Source organism: Salvelinus namaycush, chromosome 19, assembly GCF_016432855.1.
Source record: "Salvelinus namaycush isolate Seneca chromosome 19, SaNama_1.0, whole genome shotgun sequence".
NCBI classification, from domain to species: domain Eukaryota; kingdom Metazoa; phylum Chordata; class Actinopteri; order Salmoniformes; family Salmonidae; genus Salvelinus; species Salvelinus namaycush.
This window is the reverse complement of record NC_052325.1, coordinates 33,281,179-33,307,249: the sequence shown is the minus strand read 5'-3', so window position 1 is coordinate 33,307,249 and position 26,071 is coordinate 33,281,179. Positions and strand designations below refer to the sequence as shown.

Below are 26,071 nucleotides of genomic sequence, written 5' to 3'. Positions count from 1 at the left end.
GATGAGCTCTTTGGGTCCATTCTGGTCGTCATTGGACACCAGTGCCACACTGTCCTTGCGACCAGCACCGAGATAACCCTCACAGCACTACTGCAGAAGTGTCCAAATCCAATGCCAGTCATAAAAACAACAGTATAGTTTGTCAATGGGATTTCTTTCCGCTCCAGTAAAGGAGGGGCCCAGGACCGAACGGGGGCCACATGATAAATAGTTTAGCAGGGGACAGCGAGGGATAGAGAGGGTTCCAATTCACACATGACTCAAGACTTGAGTAAGCTTTGATTTACCCACTGCCAGGCCAACCAAGCATTGGCAGAAATTAGCTTGTATTTATCGCTCCATACAATTAATATGTTGGTTACAAGGCGGTACTTATTTTAAATTAGGTAAGAGAATATCATGTTACCATTGCTGAATTAAAATGAGAATGATGGTGATAATAATCCCACCTCCTGAATCCAAGTGTTTCAAATGGGGGAGGGGACCAGTAACTTTACGATCAAACTTCAAGCAACAGTCATTTTTTATACTTTGGTCATGGTTTCATCCAAATATCATCACATTTCATGAAAAACATGATTTTCACTCTTCATGACCTTTAACACCCTGCTTGGTGAAAACTCTTATTTTGCAGAGAGCCTTGCCTTTCAAGTGAATTGTAGAGTTACCACCCATGACTGCATTTGATAGTGACAGAGACATGGTTGTTGCATTCAGCCAATTTCAAAATCTTCACCAAGTGAGATCCTGAGCGAGTATGTTATCATTAAAACACAATTATTTAACACAATATGTATTTCATAAGGCCTTATTGTCACGGTTTTCTAAAGTTGAACCCAGAAGCAGACCAGGACAAGGAGAGTAAGACGAAGGTGAGTATTTATTTACAAGTTTGAATGTAGTGATAGAAAAATCCAAGTGACGGAGCGGGCAGCGGAGGTGAGTTGATGGGATTGAATAGGCAGATCCAATGAAGTAACTGAAGTCACCGACGACCAGGTAGGGATGAGATGAGTGTTCCGGGTGAATGATGTTCATGGCTAACGATCCGGCAGGGAATGGATGTCAGGTCAGTGCTTATGAAGTGGAGGGGTGATGATCAGGACCAGGTGTGCAGATAGCGGATTGGAAACAGGTGCGGTAATCAGAGATCTCCCAACCAGCTACGTCGCCCGGCAACCAGACAGGGTGCGTTCCAGGACACCGGAAAAAACACTCCAGGACAGAACACAGGCAAAAACAGACTCAGGAAGCGGGATTCGTGACACTTATTTAGAGGGCTGACACTCTAAACATAACAAATATCTCTGTAAGTGTTGAATTAACGCTTATTGGTTGAACATAACCTTTTTATTTGGTGTTAATAACCAGAGTTGAAAAAAAGCCACACCCATCATTATCATATTTCCCAGGATGCTCTATTGCAGGTTGAGTTTCACAACTGTTTGTTTCAATATCTATGTTTTGATTGATTTATTACTTCTCAAATATAAATTATAAATATTTTCTAAACTAATCCAATTATGTTACTTGGACTTATTGCACCCATTACTGAAATGGTTGTTCCAGTTTAGATGCTTTAGGTAGTCTCACATTGCAATCTTCCTGACCTTGGCAGACATTCTGAATCCAGGTTGCGGGTGATAAAACGTTCCAAACATTGGTTATGAACACGCTGGCTGGATTTCAATAGGAATTACACATATATGTGTCAGGTTCTGTAAATAACCCAACATGTTGTGTTGTTCAGATTACCCAAACATTGGTTAATTTAACCATCAATTGGGTTTTCATTAATTTTATTAATTAACTTTAAAATAATTAAATGCCTATGATAACATATTCACTTAGGATCTCACTCTGTGAAAATGGATGAATGCAACAAGCACAAAGCAGTGTGTTAAATCAACACTGTTCAGTGTCTACCCGGGTTCACACTTTCAGTGTTAATTTAACACTTGGGAATTTGTTGTAAAGTGTTGTCCATTCTTCCATGGCCACACACTGCTTCCCTTGGGGGGTGGGAGCCCTGGTACTTACGGATGTGCTCCAAGGGTTCTGGGTTCTCAGGGGACCCCATGTGGTCATGGATGGACTCCAGCAGGTCATAGTCATCGAAATCAAAAACAAACTCCTCAAAGTCCTCCAAGCCCACCATGTTGAACTTAGAGGCGCGGCGCACAACCTCTGTTCCCTCGCTATGCCGGAGGAGCACAGGGGGACACTGGGGTGAGGTGTCCAATGTCCCTGGTCAGTGAACGTTGGTGGTTGCCTTGGTGTTGGTCCCTTCTGAATAGGGGTGTTTGTCTCCAATCACCTCCTCCGAAGAGGGGGCTGGTGGTCCCTTGTTCTCTTGCCCCACGGGGTCTGTTATCTCCTGGGTCGGCGCCGGTGTCTGTGGTGCCTCCTCCCCACCCTGCTCCAGGTGGGTGCCCTGCTCATCTAGAGTTCTGGCGATTTCTCACCTGCCGTCTCTCGCCGAGGGATTGGTGTTAGCTGTCAGCCAAGCCTGGGCGTCTTCTGTGTTATTCATCAGAAACAGGAGCTGGAGCACAAGCAAAGCTGGAGTAGTGGCTGCTGGTTACCAAAACGCTATGTCCACTGCAGACTACTATGAGCTCAGGTGGAGGTTTTTGAATGTTTCTTGGCAGGCGTTTTCTCGCTGGCTGCCACAGAGTTGATTCTATAGGTCCTATTCTGGACTAGCTGTTGTCGCTGGAAATCCACTCTACCAAGTGAGGATAACCTATGGAGTACGAAGAATGGAAATGAGGAAAAAAGTGTTGGAGAAAAAGTCAGACAAAAAAAGACTAAAAACAGATATTTATCTTCTCAGCGTACTCCTAATTTGCCCCAATCGTCCTCAAAAGCGGAAGAGAAATGTCACACTGATGCTATCCTCCCATCGGCGCAGACGGAGGTGTAAGTGGTGTCGGTAGTAGAGTTAGTGGTACAGCCTCAGGCAGCGCAGGCTTGAGCAGGCAGAAGTGTAAAGCTCTGAAGGCCCCCCCGTGCTGTTCCCACAGCAAGAGTAACAGGGCTGTCATTCCAAAAGGAAATACTGACACAAACTGATCCACTTTTTTTCAGACCTCTCTCTAATCTATTGGGCCAATTCACCCGTTTCCGTGACGCTGGCTGTCCATTGATCCTGGGATGGACACTTGGCTGGGGCGGGGCATGCTGGTGGGGTGAGGGAAGAGCAGAGTCAAGGCTGAATCAGAGGCTCAAGAGGAAAACATTGACGTGATGGCTCTCTTCTTCTCTCAGAAAACATCCACACAGAGAAAATCATAATTCCGTAACACAGACACAGAGGCACAGTCACATACAGACAAACAGTAGGCATACTGCTGTTACACAGCATGGTACTCTGCTTTGGAGCAATAGCAATAGTCTCCAGCACAGGTCTCCATGGAAACTGTGATTATTTCTAATAGTCTGCCACTCTTCGCCCACAACGGGTACCTGAGCTGAACACTGACCTTTCCTCAAACCTGTGTTTACAGTGTGTGCGTGCGTGCGTGAACATGTGTTTCACTTGCTTAGAGGCATTCTGAACATAAGCACCAGTTGGTGAAGCTTCAAAACAATCCTGCTCTGTGACATTGTCAAGCATAGTCACTAGTAATCCATATCACAACTATGCTCTCTAGCATTACCAAGCAGGGTCACTGGTAACCCACATCAGCCATGTTACTCTCAGTGAATGAACTAGTACACTCTCACTCAGTGGGGCAATGGAACTCACAGTGCCATGGGCAAGATAGGCCAAATCTCTGTGAACATTTCAAATGGTTATCATGAAAGCTATAGCACTAGATTCAAATGCAGTGCTACAGTACATCCTCTATGTTTTAAAGTTATGTCCTGTTAAAAAACTATGCTAGGGCTTTCCATACATAATGCAAGTTAACAATCATCAAACATCAAACTATCATTGTAAACCACAAATATACTGCTGTGTGCTGTGACTGAATGACAATATGGACTCGTCGGAGTGGAAAGTGACGGGGAGGAGGTGGAACGGATATGAGCTATAGGATATATGTGCTATAGCCTGATATCTTACTGTCCTATCGCCTACATCTGATAGCCTGTCTGTTTCATAGTGGGTGCCCTGTTTCTTGTTCTATTTCCATCTGGTCTGAGCATCTGGTCAATGCTTCCCTTGCTGGGTGGGTAAAAGCAGGAAGGGCCTGGGGCAGGGTTGCTGTCAAGGAGAATCAGCAACTGATCTCTTCTGTTAATTATTGCCCAGGGATCGTGGAATGGGCCAGGGAGTGCTACCCATTTATTTGTCATAAAAATAAAGAGAGTCGCTCACCCTATATATACAGTACCAGTCAAAAGTTTGGACACACCTACTCATTCAAGGGTTTTTCTTTATGTTTTACTATTTTCTACATTGTAGAATAATAGTGAAGACATCAAAAGTATTAAATAACACATATGGAATCATGTCGTAACCAAAAAGGGTATATATTTTATATTTGAGATTCTTCAAAGTAGCCACCCTTTGCCTTGATGACAGCTTTGCACACTCTTGGCATTCTCTCAACCAGCTTCATGAGGTAGTCACCTGGAACAGATTTCAATTAACAGGTGTGCCTTGTTAAAAATGTATTTGTGGAATTTCTTTCCTTCTTAATGCGTTTGAGCCAATCAGTTGTGTTGTGACAAGGTAGGGAGGGTATACAGAAGGTAGCCCTATTTGGTAAAAGACCAAGTCCATATTATAGCAAGAACAGCTCAAAAAAGCAAAGAGAAACGACAGTCCATCATTACTTTAAGACATCAGGTTAGCCAAGGTCAGTCAATATGGAAAATATCAAGAACTTTGAAGGTTTCTTCAAGTGCAGTCGCAAAAACCATCAAGCGCTATGATGAAACTGGCTCTCATGAGGACCGGCACAGGAAAGGAAGACACAGAGTTACCTCTGCTGCAGAGGATACGTTCATTAGAGTTACCAGCCTCAGAAATTGCAGCCCAAATAAATGCTTCACGGAGTTCAAGTAACAGACACATCTCAACATCAACCGTTCAGAGGAGACTGTGTGAATCAGGCCTTCATGGTCAAATTGCTGCAAAGAAACCACTACTAAAAGGTGTGATGGTGCTTTGCTGGTGACACTGTCTTAGATTTATTTAGAATTCCAGGCACATAACCAGCATGGCTACCAAAGCATTCTGCAGCGATACGCCATCCCATCTGGTTTATGCTTAGTGGGACTATAATTTGTTTTTCAACAGGACAATGACCCAACACACCTCCAGGCTGTGTAAGGGTTATTTGACCAAGAACGAGAGTGACGGTGCTGCATCAGATGACCTGGCCTCCACAATCACCCGACCTCAACCCAATTGAGATGGTTTGGGATGAGTTGGACCACAGAGTGAAAGAAAAGCAGCCAACAAGTGCACAGCATACGTGGGAACTCCTTCAAGACGGTTAGAAAAGCATTCCAGGTGAAACTGGTTGACAGAATGCCAAGAGTGCGCAAAGCTGTCATCAAGGTAAAGGGTGGCTACTTTGAAGAATCTAAAATCTAAAATATATTTTGATTTGTTTAACACTTTTTTGGTTACTACATTATTCCATATGTGTTATTTCAAAGTTTTGGTGTCTTCACTATTATTCTACAATGTAGAAAATAGTCAAAAATAAAGAAAAACCCTTGAATGAGTAGGTGTGTCCAAACTTTGACTGGTACTGTATATAAACAACATACCTTAAATAGAATAACACACAGATAATATTATTAGACAGATGTGTAATATATTTTTAAATCAATAATGCCCTACAATTGCATTTGTATCTACACTTTTTCCCTTCAGGTACATGCTCTACGGCAGGGTTCCCCCACTGGCTCCCAAGTTATTTTAATTTTGGAAATATATTCCAAAATATTCCCACGCATAATAGTATACAAATGTAAACAAGGTTTGAAATGATTATGTTTAAGTCAAATATTATATCTATTTGGGATTCTTGCGGTGAATTTGCAGTCAACAAATGATTTGTAATTATGTTCCGGCCCCCTGACCTTCCATTTAAGGGAAAATCTGCCCACGGCTGAATCTAGTTGATGAACCCTGATCTACAATAATACAGTACCTCTCTCTCTCTGGAATGCAGAACAGAGACAGCTGCAAAAACAGATCACGTGACTCGTGACATTGCTGGATGCAGGCCTCAGTCTGCTCCGTTGTCAGCGAATGCATGATTCACAAATCTGCGAACTGTGGATAAATGAATTGTCTTATTGAAAGCGTACGTCCGAATGAGCTATTTTGTATCAGTTTTAAGTCGGGGAATTTTCCACCTAAAATATTTGTGTTATTTTATATCATTATTTTATGTCACCAACTACCACGACAGCAGAGATGGGTAACAACTGCATATGAGTGCCCTCGTGGGGGAAACGTCACGATATGCCCTTATATGGAGTTTGACGTCACTGATTTAAAAAAAGTAGAAGTAGTGAGGATACTGAAAGCTGCAATATGTAACTTTTTGGGAAACCCAACAAAATCCACATAGAAATGTGAGTTATAGATCTGTCATTCTCATTGAAAGCAAGTTTAAGAAAAGGTAGATCTGTTCTATGTGAGCTATTGGTCTGGAGCCCCAACCCATCCCCAGCATCAACACAGACTGGTGGTACAGTTGTGGCAATTGCGCTCCAATGCCTACAAATGAGGAATGTTTGTGCTGCAGAGAATTCTAATATGTGACTACAATTGTTACAGACATGGAGTAACTTATTGATGATGAGGAGCAGTTAGTTTGCTTTTGCGATCACAGGGATTTTGCTGCCAACAAAAACTCTGGTGTCCTGGAAACGTTTTCTGTATTCCAAAAAGGAATTGGAGACACAAACCTGTTCCTGCTTTGCCAAATGGACAGTTATCCAACTGGTGAGTAGCTAAACTTTACTTTAATGAATGATCACTTATCATAAACTTCTATGAGCGGACCATTAGTTGGTTTATGTTTTCACATTAGCCCAAACCACTATATAGCATTTGTTTATTTCTCACAATGTTTTGGGGATATTCTATTCGGCAATACAAGGTGACACAATGTCTATTATCTCCTCAATCCCCCTTGTCATAAATACAGTGCATTCGGAAAGTATTCAGACCCCTTGACTTTTCCACATTTTGTTACATTACGTTACAACAGAGTGGGCTGTTTTTAACCCAGCATTTTATTTGTGTACTGTGGCATTAGTACCTCATGCTGTGTGTGGGGTAAGTGATTTATGATTGATATTTTATCCCTGTACTTTTATCCCTTCAATCTTCCCCCGCAGAACAACTGGGAAGGCAACTGGAGAATGGAGCAAACTGTTTTTGTGAGGTATGAAGGATGCTGACTGGGTTTTGTCCTCCCTGTCCGTCAAGGTGCCGATTGTGGAACCGAGAGTTTGGGTAAAATGTATTTACTAAGTTCCAAGTCGCAAGGTATGGTCTAGGTTAATTTGAACCAGCACAAACAAAAAATTGTATGCCTTTCAGAAAACAGGGGCTATGCCATGCATGGGTGGTCAACCCGCCTCCAGGAGCTGGGTGTGCAGGCTTTTGCTCCAGCCCTACATAAATACACCTGATTCAGCTAATCAAGGTACCGAGAAGCAGCTGATTAGTGGAATCAGGTGTGTCTGATTAGGGCTGCTGGGGGTCAGCTCTGCAGCCTGATGGTTGGCTAGAGTGGTTGTTTTGGGGACTGGTCCATTCTCTCTGTTTATGTGTGTGTGTGTGTCTGTCTTACTTTTCATGTCGTCCAGATCAGCACTAGCCAGCATCTCAGCCTCAGCGTCGTCAGTGGGCACTTTCTGGTACACGGCTGTTTCCATGGTCGTCATACTGCCGATGCAGATGCGCTCCCGCAGGTCGTAACTGGTCCTCGGTGCAGGGTGGAGGGTATTCCTCCTGAACCAACCGCAGGTGGTCACACTAGGGGGGTCCACAGAGGGGGGGCACCTGGGGAGGGGAGGACAGTGCTGTTCACTTGAGTATGTGTGAAAATCCATCGTAGAGATTCTTCCAACATTTGCTTTAGAAGTATGTCAGGTAAATATCTGTAATCCATTGCATCAACTATCATGAAGGACAAACAGCCTTACATAGTGGTGCTTTTTATCCCAAAGTATTAGAACTCGAGTATCTACTTTCTACTTTTTCTTCTTCAAAAATAAACATGAGCTGAGCCTATACAAACAAACATCTTGACTGGCACACACACACAGTATGAATCATCTGGGAGCGGTCAGATTGTTGGATGTAGTGTGGTCCATCTTGCAACAGAGGGCGCCAGAACACAGCACAGCAGCACAATATCTTCACCACAACACTGGCTTCCTAACAGGGTGAGTCGTTGGCTGCTTTCACTCAGGCAACGATGGCATAACAGTACATGACATTGTTACTACGTTTCTTGTTCACTGCAGAAATAATAATAGATCAGTGAGATTAACTGCCCTGCAGAGGGGAGAGACAATACCCGGTTTGTGTTCATTAGGCTCCAAACGGAAGAAAAACGAATTTACAATAAAAAATACTCATGTTTCTTTTCTGTTGCAAAATGTTTTGCTACGTTGTGCCCTAATGAATATGATCCTGGGCTCCACACAGTTCCACCTCCCAGGATGCTTCCATACATTATTCAAACCATTACCAAATAATTCATATTATCATAGCTGTATGTGTTTATGAGCAAGATGCGTTTACTCATACAGTACAGATCATATCTAGGGTACGTGCCCCACCGAGACATGATTGTGACAGGCACATTTTGGCCAGTTCAGACACATACAGTGTGTGCCTTTCAAAACTATTCAGACCCCTTGGATTTTTTCAGTTTCTTGTGTTGCAAAGTGGTATTAAATTATTTTTTATCAACAATTTACAGAAAATGCTCTAATGTCAAAGTGGAAGAAAAACGCAAAAAATAAAATACAAATATATATATTTTTTAAATGTAATAAAATATATTAGTTGCATAATTATTCAATTCCCTGGGTCCATACATATTAGAAACACCTTTGGCAGCAAGTCTTCTGTGAGTCTTCTTGTGTAACTCTCAAAAAGCTTTGCACACCTAGATTGTGCAATATTTGCCTATTATGCTTTTCAAAATTAGTCAAGGTCTATCAAGATGGCTTATACAGCAATTTTCAAGTCTTGCCATACGTTGTCAAGCAGATTTAAGTCAAAACTGTAACTTGGCCTCTGTCTTCTTGGTTCTTATTCACCGTCTTCTTGGTAAGCAACTCCAGTGTATATTTGTCCTTGTGTTGTAGGTTATTTATCCTTCTGAAAGGTAAATTAATCCCAGTGTCTGGTTTAAAGCAGATTGAAGCAGGTTTTGCTCTAGGAGTTTGTCTGTGCTGAGCCCCATCCTGAAAAACTCTCCAGTATTCGCTGATGACAAGCATACCCATATCATGATGCAGCCACCACCATGCTTGAAAATAAGGAGGCAGTGTCTCAGTAGTGTGTTGGATTTGCCCCAAACATAGGGCTTTGAATATAGGACAACACATTTATTCCATTTGTATATTTGTGTTCTTTGTTTCATTTCATTTAGGTCATAATTGTGGAGTCACTACAATGCTGTTGATCCATCCTCAGTTCTCTCCCATCACAGCCATTGAACTCTGTAGCTGCCCTACAATCACCAATGGCCTCATTGTAACATTCCTGAGCAGTTAAATTCCTGTCCTGCAGCTCAGTTCAGAATGACGACAATATCGTTGAGGTGTCTTGTTGGTTTAATACATAATGCACAGCATAATTATTAACTAAACCATGAAGATTAAAGATATTCATGTCGGATTTGTTATTGTTAGACATCAACCAATCACTGCCCTTTTTTATGAGGCATTTGAAAAGCTCCCTGGTCTTTGTAGTTGAATCTGTGCTTGAAATTAAATGCTTGACTGAGGGACCTTACAGTGCCTCCGGAAAGTATTGAAACCCCTTGACTTTTTCCACATTGTTAGATTACAGCCTTATTCTAAAATGTATTAAATTGTTTTTTCCCCTCATCAATCTACACACAATACCCCATAATGACAAACCAAAAACAGGTTAAGAAATGTTAGCACATTTATTAAAAACATAAAAACTAAAATATCACATTTACATAAGTATTCAGACCCTTTACTCAGTATTTTTGTTGAAGCATCGTTGGCAGTGATTACAGCCTTGAGTCTTCTTGGGTATGACACTACAAGCTTGGCACACCTGTATTTGGGGAGCTTCTCCCATTCTTCTCTGCAGATCCCCTCAAGCTCTGTCAGGTTGGATGGGGAGTGTTGCTGCACAGCTATTTTCAGGTCTCTCCAGAGATGTTCGATCGGGTTCAAGTCCGGGCTCTGGCTGAGCCACTTAAGGACAATCAGAGACTTGTCCCGAAGCCACTCCTGCATTGTCTTGGCTGTGTGCTTAGGGTTGTTGTCCTGTTGGAAGAGCCACAGAAAAACATCCCCACAGCATGATGCTGCCACCACCATGCTTCACAGTAGGGATGGTGCCAGGTTTCCTCCAGATGTGACGCTTGGCATTCAGGCCAACGAGTTCAATCTTGGTTTCATCAGACCATAGAATCTTGTTTCTCATGGTCTAAGAGTCATTATGTGTCTTTTGGCAAACTCCAAGCGGGATGTCATGTGCCTTTTACTGAGGAGTGGCTTCTGTCTGGTCAGTCTACGATAAAGGCCTAATTGGTGGAATGCTGCAGAGATGGTTGTCCTTCTGGAAGGTTCTCACATCTCCACAGAGGAACTCTGGAGCTCTGTCAGAGTAACCATTGGATTGTTGGTCACCTTCCTGACCAAGGCACTTCTCCCTAGATTGCCCAGTTTGGCCAGGCAGTCAGCTCTAGGAAGAGTCTTGGTGGTTCCAAACTTATTCCACTCAAGAATGATGGAGGCCACTGTGTTCTTGGGGACCTTCAATGCTGCAGAAATGTTTTGGTACCCTTCCCCAGATCTGTGCCTCGACCTAATCCTGTCTCGGCGCTCTACAGACAATTCCTTCGACTTCATGGCTTGGTTTTTGCTCTGACATGCACTGTCAATTGTGGGACCTTATATAGACAGGTGCGTGCCATTCCAAATCATTTCCAATCAATTGAATTTATCACAGATGGACTCCAATCAAGTTGTAGAAACATCTCAAGGTTGATCAATGGAAACAGGATGCACCTGAGCTCAATTTCGTGTCTCATAGCAAAGGGTATGACTATTTATGCAAATAAGGTATTTCTGATTGTTATTTGTAATAAATTTGCAAACATTTCTAGAAATCTGTTTTCGCTTTGTCACAATGGGGTATTGTGTGTAGATTGATGAGGATCATTTTTATTGCATCCATTTCAGAATAAGGCTGTAACATAACGTGTAACTTTTTATGTGAGTTGTTAAGCCACATTTTACTCCTGAACTAATTTATGCTTGCCAAAACAAAGGGGCTGAATAGTTATGCAACGACTATATTTTTTATATAAAATAATATACATACTTTTCTTCCACTTTGACATTACAGAATATTTTGTGTATATTGTTGACAAAAAAATGACAATTAAATCCATTTTAATCCCCCTTTGTAACACAATAAAATGTGAAGCTCTGCGGCCAGCTAGCTCCGCCCTCAACTTCCGAACTTGTATCCGTGCTGCTGTGCTGTTTGTTAATACTTGGCTATCTGCCAAACTTTTCAGTTTATACTTTTAATACACTCAGCAACGTCTTCATTTTTTCCTCGCTCAACTTTTTTCATTTAACTTTTTCACCCCTGATGCTTTATTTGGACATGGTTCTACAGGACCTCCACCAGCTGAAGAAGCTAAGTAGTAACATTAACATCAGCACTATGCCATCCAATTGCAGTCGCTGTACTCATAATATACACAGTAACTATTGCCTTATGGTGAGAATAGACGTGTTGCTAGCACAGCTTCAGACGCAATCGTTAGGCAAGGGTAATTTCAGTGTAGGAAAGGATGAAACAGTGTTTGTGCCACCAGTAAGTAAAGATAGTAGTAGACATCCCCCTGCACAGTTCCTGCAGCTGAACAAATTTCTCAAGGCTTCTGCAAAGAAATGGTGTTGGCGTGCTCAACCGGTGTTGCTCATTCAGCCGACAAACTTTCAATTGGTTCTCCATATTAAGCAACAGCCTCTGAGTCAGAGGCTGCACATTCTCAGGTCTCTCCTCCACCCATTACGGGGTCTGAGCCGCCGAAGCCTCCCACCACTCACTCTGACAAATTGAAAACCCTAGTCATTGGCAATATCCAGCCATACACTGTTTACCAGGGGGCAGGGCTACCGACGTAAAGGCTAATCTGAAGATGGTGCTGGCTAAGGCTAAAACTGGCAAGTGTAGAGAATATAGCGATATTGCTCTCCACGTCACCAAGCTCAACATAGCTTCAGCGTGTAAATTAGCTAGAAAGATGTGTCCGCATCGAGTAATTGTCTCTGGCCCCCTCCCAGTTAGGGGGAGTGATGAGCTCTACAGCAGTCTCACAACTCAATCGCTGGTTGAAAACTGTTTTCTGCCCCTCCCAAAAGATAGCATTTGTAGATAATTGGCCCTTTTTCTGGGACTCACCACAAACAGGACCAAGCCTGGCCTGATGAGGAGTGACGGACTCCATCCTAGATGGAGGGGTGCTCTCATCTTATCTATCAACATAGACCGGGCTCTAACTCCTCTCGCTCCCCAATGAGATAGGGTGCAGGCCAGGCTGTTAGCCAGCCTGCCAGCTTAGGGAGTCTGCCACTAGCACAGTCAGTGTAGTCAGCTTAGCTATCCCCATTGAGACTGTGTCTGTGCCTCAATCTAGGTTGAGCAAAACTAAACATGGCGATGTTCGCCTTACCAATCTCATTGGAATAAAGACCTCCTCCATTCCTGTCATTATTGAAAGAGATTGTGATATCTCACATCTCAAAATTTTGGCTACATAATGTTAGATCCCTCACTTCCAAGGCAGTCACAGTCAATTAACTAATATTGATGTGATTGGCCTGACTGAAACATGTCTCAAGCCTGATGAATTTACTGTGTTAAATGAGGCCTCTCCTCCCGGTTACACTAGTGACCATATCCCCCGTGCATCCTGCAAAGGCGGAGGTGTTGTTAACATTTACGACAGCAAAAAAAAATCAAAAAATTTAAAAGACTGCGTTTTCATCTTTTGAGAATCTAGTCATGAAATCTATGCAGCCTACTCAATCACTTTTTTATAGCTACTGTTTACAGGCCTCCTGGGCCGTATACAACGTTCCTCACTGAGTTCCCTGGAATCCTATTGGACCTTGTGTGGTCATGGCAGAAAATATTCACATTTTTGATGACTTTAATATTCATATTGAAAAGTCCACAGAAAAGGCTTTCGGGCCCATCATCAACTCTGTGGGTTTTGTCCAACATGTCTCCGGACACTGGATCTAGTTTTGTCCCGTGGACTGGCTGACTTTTTCCTCATAATCCTGGACTATCGGATCACCATCTTATTACGTTTGCAATCGTAACAAATAATCTGCAAAGGATCAACCAAGGATCATCAAAAGATTCCTAGATGCCATTCCTGTCACGACTTCTGCCGAAGTCGAAGCCTCTGCTTGTTCGGGCTGTGCTCGGAGGTCGACGTCACCGGTCTTCTAGCCATCATTGATCCATTTTTCATTTTCCATTGGTTTTGTCTTGTCTTCCTACACACCTGGTTTCAATCCCATTCATTACCTGTTGTGTATGTAACCCTCTGTTTCCCCTCATGTCTTTGTCAGAGATTGTTTTATGTTCAGTATTCGTGTTTTTGTATTTGGTGCGCGACGGGTCCTCATACCCATTTTGTTTCATTGTATTTTCATGGTTTAGGAGTTATGTGTTTTAAGTTATTAAACTACTCCATTTCACCAAGTTTTGATTCTCCTGTGCCTGACTTCCCTGCCACCTATACACACAACTGTGACAATTCCAGACTCCCTCCACCTACCCAAGGATGTCGGAGTACAAAAATCGGTTAACCACCTAACTGAGGATCTAAATTGAACTTTGAGTAATACTCTAGATGCAGTCGCACCCCTAAAAACAAAAAACATTTGCCACAAGAAATTTTCTCCCTGGTATACAGAAAATACCTGACCCTGAAGAAATCTTTTAGAAAATTGGAACAAAAATGGCACTCCACCAAATTGGAAGTCTTCCGACTAGCTTGGAAAGACAGAACCGTGCAATATCGAAGAGCCCTCACTGCTGCTCGATCATTCTATTTTTCCAACCTAATTGAGGAGAATAAGAACAATCCAAAATGTATTTTTGATACTGTCGCAAAGCCAACTTAAAAGCAGCATTCAACAAGAGAGGATGGCTTGTACTTCAGTAGTGATGAATTCATGAACTTCTTCAATGAACTTCGTTATCATTAGAAACTTCATTGCGGACTCCTCTTTGAATCTGTGTATTTCTCCGAAGTTCAGTTGTCCTGAGTCAGCACAGAAGTGCCAGGACCCAGGATCAATGGAGACACTCAAGTTTTTTAATCCTGTATCTCATGACACATTAATGAAAATAGTCATGGTCTCTAAACCCTCAAGCTGCATACTGGACTCTATTCCAACTAAACTACTGAAAGAGCTACTTCCTGTGCTTGGCCCTCCTATGTTTAGTCCTGATGTACTGACCTGTTGCACTGTCTACAACCACTGTGATTATTATTTGACTCTGCGGGTAATCTATGAACTTTTGAACATCTTGAAGAACAATCTGGCCTTTACGGCCATGTACCTCCACCCGGCACAGCCAGAAGAGGTCTGGCCACCACCCAAAGCATGGTTCCTGCCATCTAGGGAGTTTTTCCTAGCCACAGTGGTTCTACATCTGCATTGCTTGCTGTTTGGGGTTTTAGGCTGGGTTTCTGTATAGCACTTTGTGACATCTGCTGATGTAAAAAGGGCTTTAAAAATATGTTGATTGATTGACTGAAGAAATCCAAGGGGTCTGAATACTTTTGCAAGGCACTGTAAATGCTTTGATGTTTTTAGATGTTCACTTAAAAACAGAAATCTACTGGAATCGGGCATAATGAGCATTGACTGTTTGAAGTGTACAAAATGAATAGCATTGTAGGACGAGCATTGTTTGATGAGATCTTTAAAGATCTTAAAATGTTGAGTACGTACGTCTGTCACACAAAACAAATATTGTAGGCACTGTACTATTTTAGTGCACTTCAGTTTTGCGTTTTCTTAATGTAAAATGTATTATGCATATAATCTAGCTAGTAACACCCTAGTTTCACCTCGTACTAATTGTTTCACACCACAGCCAATATACTGTCTATTGTCTTGCTAGCTACTGGGCCCACCTGTTGTTGGACTCTTCATCACCTTCCTCATCCTCCGGTTGCTCCCGAACCTCCTGTTGCTGCTCCTCCTCCTCCTCCTCCTCCACCACCACCTCCTCTGCCGTGGCCAGTGTGGCCTTCTCTGGCGGCAGATGTTGTTGTTCGCTCTCCATGTGGAAGGAAGTGAAAGGGAGAGCCGGTTCCAAATCCTCCTCACTCCCCAAGCTAAACTGAGAGGAGACGTAGTTGGTTACAGTGGTCCTAGTACAAGGAATCCCTAACAGCTTCATCTGAAAGTTCAATCTAAAGGCCAGTTGATTGAGTTTAAGTGCCTGGACCGTGAGTGTCAGTTCAAGTCAGGTGCTGTCCTGTCCCAGTCAGGCGAACAAGGTGGCGAACATAGGACTCCAAACTCTCCCTCTCTATCTCTCTCTCTCTCACTCTAGGGCACCTGTTAGACTAGTACTTGGCAGATCTTCATCTTTCCTGTGTCAGCTACTGCCCGCTTTTTATTAAAGGTCTCATATTACACAGTAGACCAAAATTCCCAGCCAACTTCACACATCACATGTTGAGCGTGACGGACATTTTTCTCTGAAGTGTCTTTGAAATGAATATACTGAATGAATATATATAACAGATTAATATACTAGACTTCTACTTGCAACACTCAAAACATTGTAACGCACTGTATAAAGAATAAAGGATACATAACAATAACACACAGCAAATTATCCAGTGTTAAATCAACACTGGGGAATTTGCTGTGCAGGCATTCTGATTGGCCGTGAGACATTATCCCAACTTTCTTTGTTAAATTACCCGTGGTTGGTTGTCAGGCTGCTCAGTGGGCGTGGCCTCTTGGTCCCGCCCTTCTGTCTCAGACTCCGCCTCCTCCTCCTCATCTACCTCATGGATGGTGGGCGTGACCTCCGAGGGCGGCATGGAGGTCTTTTTTTTCTTTCGTTTCTTCTTGCGCCGGCGGTCACTGTCCGTGCTGAGCACCCGCTTGCGTAGGCGCTGGGGCGGGGGCAGGTGGGTGGATAGGGGGTGGTGGGTGTGGTGAAAGGTGTGCCGATGATCTGTGAAAGGGAAGGTAGGAGTTTAAGTGAGAATAATGGCAAAGCATGCCGGCATAGTGCCTTGTATTTGTAAGAAGTGTTATGAACATGTACAGCCCCTTTATAACATCTTACAGGTTGTTTTCAATAAAACATCACTATATGGTGTAGAGTGTTCGATTTTCCTGCTGTGGGGCAAGCAGACCCAGAGCTCCGCTAAAACCATTGACAACTGCGTGCCGTTTAAGGGATTATTAAATACATGTTAACTATTTGGTTGTAATGTCATCACCTCATGAAGAGCAAAGTCAGACCTACAGATTTCAGATTATTCCATGCAAAACAATTGCTCACATTTAGCTCTATTATCAGTTATACAGCAAGCATGCTTATGTGTCGGTGTATGCACCTAGGGCGTATTTGCCGTGGTACTGTTAGTTGATGTTGACTTTGCAAGCTACAGGTAGAAACGTTGTACAGTTGGCTGAACATTTAATGTTAAGTAGACCTAATGTACTGTTTTTCTCCAACTAGCGCAGTTAAGTAACATGATCCCCTTATCAACATTGTTTTTTTAAGAGTGTTCAATTACGATTGCTGCTGACAGGCATGATATAGGCTACACTGATTGATGGACCATGTCAAGTTGGCTAGCTAGCTATTAACAGATCACTACAATATGGCAAGTTAACAAGCGTACTTTCAGGGGATAAGCTACACTATATCCAAATATTGTTTAATTTGCTTGCCATCTATAGTGGTGATGACAGTAGTCCAACTGACAACTTTACTAGGATGAGGACTTGCCAATATCAAGCTCTTTCCAAAAGCATTATACCGACAGGCTTAAGGAACCCCAACACTGATTTATGTTAGCAAAAACTGTTAAAAGCAGACATCCTGGGAACTTTTTCCCTGTGTTCTACAAAAGCATACCAGTATAGAAGTCTACAGATTGGTGAAAGGGCTTACACTCAAAATCCTTTTCGTTGTAGTTGCGGCCCATTTTTTCTCCGCTGCTGAACACGGACTCAGTGATGATGTCCCCGAACCTCTCCACTGATAATGCCTTCTCCCAGTCCTCCTCCTCTTCTTCCTGCTCCTCTGTGGAACCTTCCTCATCCTCCTCCTCCTGTAGGAGAGAGAGAGAGAGAGAGAGAGAGAAAAAAATAGGGGAGTTTGTGTATATGTGGTCAATGTCACAAATTCTGCAGTTAACCAGTGGTTTATAGTCAAGCTACATCAATCAAGTTCCTACGTACGTAATTACTCCAATGTATTACAATAGTTACCTAAATAAACCAACGTTCAGTGTGTCAGTGAGTAGTCACAGACAGTGCAATCCATTCACCATATGTGTGTATGTGCATGTGTGTAAGGTAAGTGATAGGAGAGGTAAAGGTCTGTAACAGTAGCATGACCAACTGTACCAGATAAGAGAAACCAAAATACGTTGACAGACAGTATCAGTGTCCACTCCTTAGTACTATGTATACACAAGGGGACCTGTCATTAGCCAATCTACTCACGTGCAGCGGATCGATGCAGCAGAGCGCTGAGAGAGGGTGAGGCTAGCCTAATGCACTGCTGGGCCCTCTACTAACACTTTTTCATTGTTGTCATGTTGTGTTGACAAGACAGCATGCTAGCATGTGCTGCTGCCATGTTTATGTTGTCGTCTTAGGTCTCTCTTTATGTAGTGTTGTTGTCTCTCATGTCGTGATGTGTGTTTTGTCCTATATTTTTATTCAATTTATTTTTAAAGCCCCCGTCCCCGCAGGAGACCTTTTGCGTTTGGTAGGCCATCATTGTAAATAAGAAATTGTTCTTAACTGACTTGCCTAGTTAAATAAAGGTCAAATAAAAACTGTAATAACACACTATTGTCGCTAATGGGCTTACAAAAAAAGAAGACACCTGTACCGTGTCAGATATAGAATTGAAATGTATTAAATTTTGAGTTTGCATCCCAATATTACATTTTATCACAGAAGACTGAAATCTAACAAAACCGTTTTACATAGAAACACCAGCTTTTCGGCGTTTAAAAAATAAATGTTTATTAATTATGAAAATATGAAAAATATGAATACCATTCCACTCGAGGACACTAGGTAATTTGACTGCCGGAAAGGGCCAAACTAACACACTGCTTTGTGTAGAGCCTTACTTCCCAGAGTGCCTTGCCTTTAAATGAATTGTAGAGTTACCACCCATGACTGAATTTGTTAGTGACAAAGACAAGCTTGTTGCATTCATCCAATTTCAGTCCTGTGGAGTTCACCAAGTGAGCTCTTGAGTGAATATGTTTTCATTCAAATGTACTTTTTTTAAAGGTCATAAAGAGTCAAAATCATGTTTTTCCTGAAATTGGATGATGTTTGAAGGAAACCCGATCAAAGTATGAAAAATGTCTGTTGCTTCTACATTGATAAAGTTTGATCATAAAGTTACTGGTCCATGTCAAACACTTGGATTCATTATTAAGGGGATAGGGTGACATCACCTTAACTCTCATTTTAATACACCAATGGTAACATGATATTCCCTTACCTAATTAAAAGTTCTGCCTTTTAACCAATATCGGCGAAGGTGTGTTTGCAGTGGGGCGTGGTTTATATAGCTAGATAGCTACTCTACTGGTGCCAACATTTGACTGCAAGGTGTCAGCAAATATAATTAAAAGTTGACCCTATTCATCTATGGCAAAGATACATATGTGTTTCCCCTTTCATCTATGTCTGGTGCAAGCTAGTTACTGGCTAGTTGTGTCTTCAGACAGCATGGAACAAAAGGGGGGGAGGGTCATTAAAAACTCAGATGCAGTTACAGTCAACACATCCGTCAGTGCTGCTTTGAACCGTATAACAAGAGACATGCCAAACAGGAGATGTAGGAAACAAAGGATGTATCACTGATGCAATTTCAATGTTGTTTGAGTTGCACTGTGCGTCACCAAATTTGCTCGAGATAATTTTACTGCAACGCTGCCCACTGCATCCAAGTTGCTTGACATAGGCGTTTGAAAGAGCCGCCAGTGAAGGCGAGCTCATGAATATAAGCTCCCTGCCCACTCAGCATGTCTTTTCAAACGTCCTGGTAGTTAGCCATGTGAGAAAAAGTACTGTTCAGAATGACTGTTCAGGACCTTTAACACAATACAATATAGCTGTGTTCAAATACTCATACTAACAGCACTACCCCTACTATTTCAGACATAAATTCAGGATGTAGTATGATTATTGGTCATAGTATAGATATAGTTAGTATGCCAAAAGTTCCCGGTTGTCGTACTACATACGACAAAATATGAGGTATACAAGCAGTGGACACAATGTCCATGCTTATGGGCCAATAAGGCAATTCTTCTGAAAATGGGCGTGGCTTCACAAAATGTTCAGATTTGAAGAAAATGCCAGAAATTATGCAGCCGAAGAGCGGATACAAATTCATTGCTTTAACTAATTATGACAAATGTTGAGCAATGTGAAAAAGTACCCTCACGAAAAAAGATTGCAGTCAAGTGCAGTATAACTGTAGTATGCCGCAAATACTGCATCCAAAATAACACAGGTTCTTTTACTGAAGTAATTTTGCAGTGTGACTGCAGTTAGAGTGCAAGATAACTGCAGTACACTATAGTTATTCTGCAATTACTGCATCCAAAATACCACAGTTGACTGCAGTTACTGCACGTTTACTGCAGTTTCAAAACTGCAATCTTTTTTGTAAGAGTAATGACTTTTCAAATAAGTTATGTTATGTTGGCTGACAATTCGCTAGCTATGCTGAACCACATAGAATATCATTAAGGCAGTTGCTTGTATGTACCGGTATGTTAGCTATCTACCTGAAGTTAGTTGGCTACTAATACATCAAACTTGCCTGTATATTAGCATAACTAACTAACTACCCAATGTTTATTGACTTGATTATTCACGCAATTCTTAGTTTAGCTAAGTGGTATAGTTGTTTTTTGTTCTCAATGGACATTGTTAGTGAAGTCGTAAGTTATGCTAGTTATCTTCTTTGGGACAGGGGGGCATTATTGAGTAGCTTGGATAAAAAGGTGCCCAGAGGAAACTGCCTGCTACTCAGTCCTAAAAGCTAGAATATGCATATAATTAGTAGATTTGGATAGAAAACACTCTGAAGTTTCTAAAACTGTTTGAATGATGTATGTGAGTATAACAGAACTCATATTGCAGGCAAAAACCTGGGAAAAATCCAAACAGGAAGTGGGAAATCTGAGGTTTGTAGTTTTTCAACTCTTTGCCTATCCAAGATACAGTGTAAATTTGGTCAGATTGCACTTCCTAAGGCTTCCACTAGATTGTCAACAGTCTTTAGAACCTTGTTTGATGCTTCTACTGTGAAGGAGGGGGGAATAGGAGCTGAATGAGTCAGAGGTCTGCCAGAGTGGCATGAGCTGATCATGCGCGCTCAAGTGAGAGTTAGCTGCGTTCCATCGCATTTCAACAGACAAAGGAATTCTCCGGTTGAAACATCATTGAAAATGTATGTTAAAAACATCCTAAAGATTGATTGTATACTTTGTTTGACATGTTTCTACGAACTGTAATATGACTTTTTGTCTGAACTTTCGCCTGGACTTGCCCGCGCCTCGTGAGTTTGGATTGTGTACTAAACGCGCAAACAAAAATGAGGTATTTGGACATAAATGATGGACTTTATCGAACAAATCAAACATTTATTGTGGAACTGGGATTCCTGGGAGTGCCTTCTGATGAAGATCATCAAAGGTAAGTGAATATTTATAATGCTATTTCTGATTTCTGTGGACTCCACAACATGGCGGATATCTGTATGGCTTGTTTTGTTGTCTGAGCGCTGTACTCAGATTATTGCATGGGGTGCTTTTTCCGTAAAGTTTTTTTGAAATCGGACACAGCGGTTGCATTAAGGAGAAGTGGATCTAAAATTCCATGCATAACACTTGTATCTTTTAGCAATGTATATTATGAGTATTTCTGTAAATTAATGTGGCTCTCTGCAAAATCACCGGATGTTTTGGAACTACTGAACATAACTCGCCAATGTAAACTGAGATTTTTCAAATAAATTACAAAATACAACTATTTTCTGCCCAGGTCTGCATGTGACGATAGCTCAGATGCACATCGTCACAGGGGGCTTCTAGAGATGAGGTAGCCTCACCCTTTAGCTCCCATTGGCCTCCAGAAGCTTTCATCTGGGCTTTGAAGTTAAGACAAGAAGGGGTGGGGGTTGTATGTTGAGGTGAGAAGGACCAACAGGTGCCTGTTCGGGAGGACAAAACTGACAGGTACACTGTGTTGTTACTTGTTATAAGCATATATGAGCATTGGCCACCTGTTTTACAGTTGCACCAATACCACAACCATCATTTCTACACAGCAAGTGTTCTGTATAAAACTATATTTCGATTCAAACACATCTGACAATGCACATAACTGCCCTGGTTTAAAAAGCATAATTAATATTTCATATGCTGTGGCTAGGAAAATCCAGCACAAAGAAGATCATTCAAATATTTAGAAGGTGCTGGTGATAAGTGGAGTGACGCCGTGTGTGTGTGTGTGTGTGTGTGTGTGTGTGTGTGTGTGTGTGTGTGTGTGTGTGTGTGTGTGTGTGTGTGTGTGTGTGTGTGTGTGTGTCTTTCATCTAGACTCCATCTTTGACCTTACAGTAATACAGACGACACTACCTGTGAAGTCAGATGATATATCATTCTCCCCATCACAGACAAGTGGTTGGCCATGTGCCTGAGCCCAGTCCTCTGTGCGCACTCGCTCGCTCACTTGTGCATGCATTTGTGTTGGTCAGTTTCTGGGCATTTGTAATCATGACAATGTCAGTCACTATGTCACTCTTGTCGCCTCCTATTTCCTTTGCATAATCTATGCTGACATAGTCCATGCCTGGATGCCATCCATCAAAATCTGTACTGATGCTTATGATGTATTTATGCTACAGGCTAATGTCCAAAAAACAACTGGAGACACTCTACTACAAGAACTGAGTAAAGTGGTGATCTCCTGGCTAAAAGCCTTTGCACAGAAGAGAGAGAGAGAGAGGCGGAGAGCCATGGTGGATGCCCTGTCCTCCCAAGGGGCCAAGAGGTTTATGTCAACTAAGTAAGTTAAGTCACAGGCTAATCATCTCATATCATGTGAGTTGTTTTATGTTAGGAAGTTACTCAGGCTATGAATGCCTTCAAGCTGCATTATGAAATGAGGGAGGTAATGTATGACATGTTTAGTACTGTATATTCAGATGAGTAGAATACAGTATTCAATCAGTATTCACTGTACTGTCAAGCTCACTGTCACAGTTAAAAATGGAATTCACATTAGTGGAAACAGCGCCACTGTTCCCACCAGGCCCTCTGTTTTTGTTTTGTTGACGAAACTGACTAATAAGGAGCGTCCAAATGGAGGTGAGCAGCTAGTAAAAGAATGTGCAGTACATATTCTGCTGTTCTATCATACATGCAATGATGTCAGAGGGAAAGAACTGTGTTCGTTGTTTGCTATAAGTTATTTGTTGTTGTAATATTCAAAACGGACATGGCAGTATCACCATAAAGGATTCCAGCTTTAATGTCTCTCTGTAAAACACAGCGTATTTGATGGAGAGAGAAATGCTATTGTATTTCATATTCTGCTGTACTAACTGTATCCATGACTGTAACTAAATACTTGCACTCTCTTGGAATCAAGGTTTTGTCATACAAATGGCACAAAAAAAGTCAGATTGTTGTGCTTCACTTTTCTGTTTGATTATCAAGGTTTTATCATGTTCAAACAACATTCGTCGAGTTGAGACAAGTGTCTTTATACACCTACTGTACAGGCACACAAATATTTGTTCCAAATCTCCACTTCAACTGAGAAAAGGACACAGGTAAAGAAGCAAAAGCACGATTTGAAGCATATTGCTTTTGACAACTACCTAAGCATCACATTGTACTCCCAACACAAGCATATTGGCCTGAACAGTGTTTGTCTCTCGTCTTTTCGTCCTGCACATTGTATCTGGCTATTGTGTGAATGGTAATTGCCTTGTTGCTACATGTGGGCTTGAAAGAGTGCAGTAAAAAGGTTATGGATTGCATTTACATTTGTGACACTGGCGAGACAAACAAAGGACGGCGCTAGGAATTCAGGATTGGCCTACAGATGTGTTTGTTCTCTCTTCACCAGGGCTCTGAGTAAACTGCTGATAGAGTTAGAAATGTCACAAGCAGCAGGCTCTGCCAGGTAGCAGGTACAGTGGTTGCTCCACTAAAAGTTTTGTGATTATGCTGTGGTACTTAGAGGTAATTTGTGGTTTAGTACGGTACCCTGTGTCACTACTTCATTGCTCCAGACAAAGGCAAGGGGGAGTTAGAGCACTGATTATACTTTTGGGTCCCAAGGCGCTACTGTGTCTCTGTAGTACTGTAGCCTACTCCCGACCAGTCACGTTGTACAGCGCCTTAGTGGCGCAGCGGTCTAAGACAATACATCGCAGTGCAAGCTGTGTTGCTACAGATGCTGTTTCAATACCCGTGCCGGTCTTGACTGGGAGACCCATGAGATGACTGTAGGTTTTTGGTTTCTCTCCCTCTAAAAACAGAAATAAATAATTATAAATAACAAACTGGCTTTACTTACAAATTAGTAATAATGTCTCACCCCATGTTCAAGAATTGCCTTTTTCCTCGCTCATTTTACGTTATTTGAAAACGAAATCATCTCCAAAATATTGTTATTTTTGGAAGCAAAGCAATTATTATTATTATTATTATTAATTTAGAATTATATAAAAGCCCCTTGGATATTCTCACAGATATATTATTAACCCTGTTATTAGCAGGACAATATATATTGGTCATGGCACCCGAGTGGCACACAATGGGATTGCCTTGCAGTTCTCCAGCTGTATCCACTGAAATAGCGGTGGGCGTGCAAGGTTCAAGTCATGAGGGCAGGGGGCACGGGATGGGGGAAGGGTGGACCCCCACCCGGTCCACTGGGTAGCACAGAGCAACAATTTAAGGAGCATTGCACTAATAATGGCGCTGAAACATTCCCGCTGTTCTTAGTGCCTGTCTGCACGTTCAAACTAAAACTATTTAACTAATAATGGCGTGAAAAATTCCCCTTAGATATGATTTCGGAGGGCAGATATTATTAAATATTAAAGCATTAGACCTCTCACTAAAGGCGTCACTGAAAAGTTATACTTAAATCCGAACTGGATTTACTGAAAAATTACATAAAAAGCACACATTTGGAAATCCCAAACTCTAAAAGTAATTGGAAAGATAAGATACAAATTATTTGTGACATTGTGGTTACAATAAAGAACGTAAACAAATTATTTGTGACATTTTGAAAACAGGGTTTCAAACACTTGTAGCCCGATTAGCAGGACAATAGACTCTTTGTTGCCTGGCTACTGTAGGTATGACACCTTTTCAGTACCCTTCGCACTGCCACAAACTTCACCTTTAACACAGTTACCATTCAAAAACAAGCTGTTTATCTAAAAAAAAAAAGATGACATTGCGACCAAAGAGAACAGACAAAATGGATATCGTTTTCATCAAGCCAGCTTCTTTCTATGGTGCTACCTGTTCCAGGGTTAGGACCATAACCACGACAGGATCAACAAAACTAAAGGTAGTTTGGTTTCAGTGCATTTTCTTTAAAGAAATGTATATAGCCTATCAATGTGTAGGCATACTGTGTAATGAATAATTGAATAATTATCATACTGTGATAATGAAATAAAGGTTAGTAAATCAAAAATAGTGTACTAAAAACATGAATGTGTTTTTGCAGGGCATACAACCATGCTGGCAACCATCCGTGGAGATCAGAAACAAAGGGCTGGACGACAGGCCGCACCGGAAAAATGCATGGTTGCCAAGAAAGCGGTTAATTGTGCTAGATTATTAAAACGTATATGCAGCATTTGTGTGTTGGAGTCACTTTTAATTCTTAATTGATCTACCGGTTCCATCATAGGCCACTGTAATCGATGGGGACTCAGGGCGGTAGCATTCTGCTCATCTGATGAAGGTGCACATGGATCAGATTCAAACTTTGAAGACCGAGATTGAGTCATTGAAGGCAGACCAGCAGAAAACGAAACATTATCTGAGGGCAGAGATACAGGCGACAGCTGATGCATTGGTCCAGAGCCAGGCGGCATTGGTGGAGAGTCAGGCATAGAAAGACGCGTTGAAGAGGGTGAGGAATGAGATGGAGTCACAATCCATGCCAGGCACACCTGTGAACTCTGGAACTCCACCTCCGACAGGCAGAGTCAATATACCTGGTGGGTTCATCAGGTCGTCGGTTCACCCTGACATTTATATTCCTCTTCTGACAACAGAACTTGACCAACTACTCACCAGGCACAGCAAGGGCCGTCCGGACCGTTATGCTGTTCAGCTATTCCAATGATGTGTAACCGAAGAGAAATACCATGAGTGGGCATAGAATACCAACTGGGATGGATCCGGAGGCAAATGTGGCTTACCAGTGAATCTCCGGGTGTTCATCATTAATACTGTGTTTCAGAAGTTTCTGTTCAGGACTGATGCAACCCGAAAACGCATTAAAGAATGAGTTAGTGAGTACTTGAGGT

At 42.0% G+C, this 26,071-nt stretch overlaps 1 protein-coding gene across 1 annotated transcript in view; it reads right to left on the bottom strand.

Annotated features, from left to right (window-relative positions):
* The window catches only part of LOC120063992 (anion exchange protein 3-like), a 50,147-nt gene extending 30,508 nt beyond the window's left edge, over positions 1 to 19,639 (bottom strand). Inside the window, exons 1-5 of the mRNA XM_039014303.1 lie at positions 19,631 to 19,639; positions 17,402 to 17,558; positions 16,191 to 16,450; positions 15,390 to 15,598; positions 7,779 to 7,990 (exon numbers count right to left, since the gene is read on the bottom strand). Of these exons, the coding sequence (XP_038870231.1) occupies positions 7,779 to 7,990; positions 15,390 to 15,598; positions 16,191 to 16,450; positions 17,402 to 17,435 (715 nt within the window). The 5' untranslated portion in view covers positions 17,436 to 17,558; positions 19,631 to 19,639. The remainder of the gene's footprint in view (positions 1 to 7,778; positions 7,991 to 15,389; positions 15,599 to 16,190; positions 16,451 to 17,401; positions 17,559 to 19,630) is intronic.
* Between the last annotated feature and the right edge of the window lie 6,432 nt (positions 19,640 to 26,071).